The 5727-nt window shown below is 36.9% G+C and overlaps 1 protein-coding gene across 2 annotated transcripts; it reads right to left on the bottom strand.

Moving 5' to 3' along the window:
* Positions 1-327: 327 nt before the first annotated feature.
* On the bottom strand, positions 328-5189 carry LOC110450684 (E3 ubiquitin-protein ligase TRIM71-like). 2 transcript variants are annotated; one of them, XM_021498311.1, is made up of 2 exons: positions 5120-5189; positions 328-3271 (listed from the first exon to the last, which is right to left on the bottom strand). In XM_021498311.1, exon 2 carries the CDS (start codon positions 3078-3080, stop codon positions 1479-1481), a length of 1602 nt encoding a protein of 533 aa, XP_021353986.1. In that variant the 5' UTR covers positions 3081-3271; positions 5120-5189; the 3' UTR covers positions 328-1478. The 2 variants fall into 2 exon arrangements, with proteins under 2 accessions (XP_021353986.1, XP_021353987.1); XM_021498312.1 differs by lacking the exon at positions 5120-5189 and adding an exon at positions 3819-3884.
* Between the last annotated feature and the right edge of the window lie 538 nt (positions 5190-5727).

Raw genomic sequence — 5727 nt, 5'->3', positions numbered from 1 at the left:
CATGAGTCGATCATTCCAACCAATTGTCAGTTCAATCGGCCTAGCAGAACTTGACTTTAAGTTTGAAATAGTTTTCAAAATGGCGGCCGTGGCGGCCATATTTGATTTCTGATCGACCCAAAAATAACAACACTTTGTCAGGACCTTGAGTCGATTATTCCTACAAAGTTTCAGTTCATATTGGATTTCTGATCGACCCGAAAAATAACAACACTTGTTCAGGGAGTGGTCAGTAACCTTCCCATGAAATATTAATGAAATCCCTTTGCCAGTATTTCAGCCTAAGTTGAAAATGTAAAATGTTAACGGACGTCGCACGACGGACGACGGACGACGACGCACGAAGACGGATAGCAATAGGTCAATTGAGCTAAAGCTCAGGTGACCTAAAAACCTTCCTATATTCATTTTAGACTTTCCTTACAGTTTGTGCCTTGTTTTTCTCTACCAAGATGCCCCCCTGTACTTGTACGATTTCCCGGCAAAACGCGTATGGTTTCATTGATAAAATTAGCATGAATACATTTCACACAAAAGCAAAACACCATCACCAGCAATAGCAACAAATTATCAACATAACTGTAATGCAGAAAGTTTGTCTTCTCTGCCAGGTGATTACAGGTACACATATCTGGCCATCTGTGTTTACCCGGCCAAAGTTATACATGTACCTACATGTACCTTAATGCTTTATAAAAGAAGTTGTTTGCACAGTTGATTTAGCTCTACTTCCCTGTCCTCAATGTTACCCTTATATACTTATCTACAGCATTGTAAGGCAACAAGCCCCTGATGTGTACACCGTTGTCTTTCACAATGGGATACCACCTATTTCTTGCTAGCTATTTATTATGTATGAAAAGTTCTTTTTATTGGTTATTTAACAAAGATGTTCTGAAGAACTGTGGCATAACAAACTTAATATAAGCACGGAATAAAAAATAGATTTAGTTTCGGTAGTTAATCAAATTCTACAAAGCCAAAGCCTTTCCGTTATTTAGGAAAAACAGGTTGTTCAAAGAAAAGGTATCAGACGACAGATTCTGCGCCACGGCATAGCATAGGTTCAATTGCCCTTCGGGAATGTGGGAAATACAACAATATTAATAGACGATTTACATGGTTTGAATTATACTTTGAAACAGATGGAATTCGACAAAAGGAGAGAATGGGTTGAATTGATACCAAGTAATTATACTTGATTTATCCAATCGATTGATTACCAATATATGTATACACTTATATATGTCAAAATTTAAAGGTCATAGATTGTTATTATTTATCTTTTCATTCAAAATCATAACAAAACTTCGTTGGGAAGTGTTAATGTTAGTTATCACATCATTAAAGACAGTATTTGCAGGATAATTTAACTAATTCTTTCAAATATAGAGGAACTAATTGTTTAATGCGACACTTGAGTTGATAATGTTCGACCTTTGTACTACTCGTAAATGTAATAACAAATATAGTCTGCTTCAAACACTTGTGTACTGTAGACGTTTCACCTTTTGATCAGTGTTAGATAAACCAAACACCGCCCACAGAACTCCCTCCGTGTCTACCAATACAGCCAAGGGACATGCTAGGTCAGTATATAACAGTCGCAGGTATTGTCCATCGCCACTCAGCAGATGTAGGCCTTTGTTGGCAAGGTCAGCTATCACCAGCAACCCTAGACTGTCGTACGTTACATCCCAGGGACGAAAAGCTAGAGACATAGATCCGCTGTAATGTTGTGATTCTCCATACCTGTATAACTGCTGTAGTTGTCTGTCCAGCACTATGACTGTTGGTTTGTCCTTGCCACCATCATCTGCATCATCTCTATCAACGACAGCGACATTGTCATTGATTGGACATTGTGATATACTCTGTGGTGAACGTACCTTCGGTTTCTTGAACAAATATGTTTTGGTGGCGATACCGGGCTTCCCTTCTGGAGTGTACTCGGTAATTCTGTGTTTTGTTCCCACAAGAATATATCCATCTCTTGTAATACACAGACATCGGGGTTTATCCTTTGTTTTGAATCTGCGGGTCAGTTTACCTGAAGAACATGCCCAGAGGTTGTGTGTAGTAGGGGATAAAGTGATATCGTTGATGTAGACAGGACTCTTTATCTCCTGCTGTATCTCTCCTTGACAGTTTAGGTGGGTCATTTTGGACCCGGGACTTGTCCAAACGCCGCCACCACTTTTGGGACACATAGCATTTATTCGACATGGCGATTCCCATTCTGATATAATCTTAATCTGAGGAGGAAGAACCCTCTTCTGGTATTGACCTGTGTCAGTGCTCCCTTTAACTGATTGTTGATGTCCGGAAGGTAGCGGGTTATCATCAACTGATGTTTCATCTGACTGGTCAGGGCCGGTAGTGGACTGAGACTGTTCCGATGGTCTCAGGGAAACTTTTCCAAATGCCTCCTTCAAGATTATATTCCTTCTGTTGTTTGGGGTGAATTTGGCAGAACCTAACTTTGGTTTTTCAGGTAAGGTGATATTTGTCTGAAGTCCTTTTGAAAGGTTAAACACCTGGATATCTGTGCCTGTCTGAAGAGTTTCCTTACAGTGTGTTAGTTGTTCCTTTAGGTCTGCTAGTATTTTCTCAAGTTCAGTGCTGTAACTGGTGAGCAGTTTAGTATTTTCTTCTTCTAGATGTTTCAACCGAGATAGTGTTTCTGATATCAAAACATCAATATCCTTCTTAAGTTTCTCCCCTTGCTCTTTTACTTCTTCCGCTACACTCTCGAAATGGTTCAAGTCTTCATCCAGACTGTGCTGTGTTGAAATGATTTCCTGTTGAATTCCAATCAGCTCTTTTTGCTCCGTTTCATTTATGAATGATTTTATCTTACGTTTGTTGTCGAGAGTAACTTCACTAAGTAGGATATTGTCATGACCTTTGTGTGAAGTGGACACACATTTGGCACATATGACGTCATAACATGTCTCACAAAACCAATCCAAGATCTCGCTTTTGTGGTGTACACATCTAGTTTGATCCTGGCTGCGAACCACTATCTGTCCTTTATAGAAAGAAATCGCCTTTTCTGCCATTTTTGCTAGTTTTAGCATTATCTATATATGTTAACAGACATGCGATGGGTGAGATTCCACCTACTGAATGTTACTGGCCTCTCATAATACACAAATGACGTGGGCCTCACAGCCTGTGATGGTTACTGACGTTTCTTAATACAGGGATCACCTTTAGTCTATAATCCTTACTGTGATGATCAGCTTACTGTGAGTTATCAGCATGATTTCTGTAACGAAATTAAAAAGTAAGTAATTACATCATCACAACTTTTGAAGGAAATTATATATACTGAACGTTTAACGTTGAAATGAACACTTGGTATTTAATAATTTTCAACTTACCCTGTAGTAATTATACAGCTACATATATTCATTGAATAATGTGCACTCAGAATCGCTGAGCGGGTGGACAAGGTGTGCATACAAATTATGTTATTTGGTATTACGCTGTTGTTAATAACATCGCATACGTAAATAAGTGAAAATCTTCAGAACTTTTCCTGTTCGTTACCGTCACGTGCAAAATAAAAGAGGTAAGTTCACTAGTAAGCTTACAAATTAAATAAATTGTATGATGACCGAATTGCATCAATAACTGTGCTATCTGCTTTATCTGTGTACCTGCCCAGATGTATTTCGGACTTGTATACCACCCAGTCACAATATATGGCCAATACATGTAAGTTATAGCAATGTTGTTATCATTGAATATATCTCACACATAAATAATACATTATGAACATGAACACCACCAACAATAAATTACAAACAAACCTTTATTGATGTAGTGTCCCCCTCTCTTCCAGTTAAAGCTTCCACATGCTTACAGGTAAAGAGACATAGTTACTTTGTATCTACCTGAACTTGCCTTTGTCTTGTCCCTACCCTTTGTACCCTAGTTTGACATTGCATGTTATCTTTTATTTGTGACACATGCTGGATCTGCCTAGTCAGTACTTCATTCAACAGTATATGAGAGGTCCTTTATATCTTCTACGATTAAATATGGACTGATAATTATTAAAAGGGTAAAAATTCGGAATCGCAAATAAGCACTTGTTGAGATTATTTTTTAAAAAAGGACTGCTTTAGATACCTTAAATGGGGGCGTTAGTGTGTGCACAAAATTAATGAACTGTGAATCTGAGTTTGGAGAAAGTCTTAATATATATATATTTCAATAAGACAATACATACATTTGAAATAATTCGTATTTTATAAAAAAAAGTTTTGTTTTTAAATCACATGTATCATATATGAGCGTGAACGAAAACTGAGACATATTTTTGAAAAAGACTTAAAAACTTACTGAGTCAAGTTACTCTAAGAATCTAAAAAACATATATTAGACAATTTTTAAATAGGCTTGTGAACTATGTGCTGAATGTGCAAGACACGAGTCTGTAAAGACAGAGAAACGACAAAGAGATGCACCGCTTATTTTAGCAAAAGTTTCTTTGTATGCACGTATCCTTGATTTGCATGTTGTAAAATGTCCGAAATCTTGCCTTTTGTACGCCAGGTAGATAGTTTGTGTTAGCTTTAACTGTGACTCATGCTGGAAACGAATGTTTCATGTTTTAGTCAACACTTGATATTCAACGGTTCCCTACTTACCACGTAGTAATGATATAGCTACATATTTTCATTGATAGTGTGCATTGAAAATCCATGAACGAATTATCAAGGTTCCCATGAAACGAATGGTATGGTTAATTACGCTGTTGTTAATCACATTGCATTATGTAAATAAGTGCAAATCTTTTGAATGTTTCCTTTCGACTATTCTTGAGTACAACATAATTCAGGTAATTCTCACTAGTATGCTTACAGAGTAAATGTTATATTGTATGAGCAGTAACTGTGTTATCTGTTTTATCTTTGTACCTGCCGGCCTGATCTACTTTTGATTTGTATACCACCCAGTCACAATATATGGCCAATATATGTAAGTTATAACATTGTTTGTGTCTATAAAATATATTTTTGCTAATGTCAGACATGGATATATTGTATCATGTAAGTAGTACGAAATCAACACCTCCACCAACAACAGTAACACATTACAAACATACCTGTTATGCTTCAGGTCTCTTCCAGTTTAAACTTCCAGGTGTTTACAGGTAGACATTGCTAGTTATGTTTGTATCTTCCTGACCTTGTCTTCGCCGTGGGCCAGACTGTTGAACCCTAGGCTGATATTGTGTGTTATCTTTAACTGTTTTAGATGCATGTAATACATACCTAGATTACTACTTGCGGCTACCCTTCCTATTTGATATTAATTGTTTCTACATAATTATTGACATCTGCTACTGCAAAGACATTGTGATTTTAATAATGTTGTTAACAGCAAATGAAATGCACACTACATTACAGTACCAAAAAAATACGATATCTGTCTTATGCAGGGTCATTCATTTTTGACCTACTGTATCTATTTAAAAATCTTAAAATTGAATCACGTGTATGTGTGTTTCGTTCATCTTTCAAGATACAAGGTGGTAGTTTCTGCTGGTGGACATTTTAGTCCCCAAGGTTTGCTGTAACCTTGATGGCCACAGTTATCTCTTTTGAGAAGTGGAACGGTTCATGATATACACACTTTTTATTATTTAATTTGAAATTTGAAATTAATCAGTACTCCCACAAATAAAGAAATTCATAACCAACGGTGTTTTAC

Source organism: Mizuhopecten yessoensis, unplaced genomic scaffold, assembly GCF_002113885.1.
Source record: "Mizuhopecten yessoensis strain PY_sf001 unplaced genomic scaffold, ASM211388v2 scaffold5459, whole genome shotgun sequence".
Classification (NCBI taxonomy): domain Eukaryota; kingdom Metazoa; phylum Mollusca; class Bivalvia; order Pectinida; family Pectinidae; genus Mizuhopecten; species Mizuhopecten yessoensis.
Note: the sequence above shows the minus strand (reverse complement) of the source record. Positions and strands in the feature narration are given on the sequence as shown.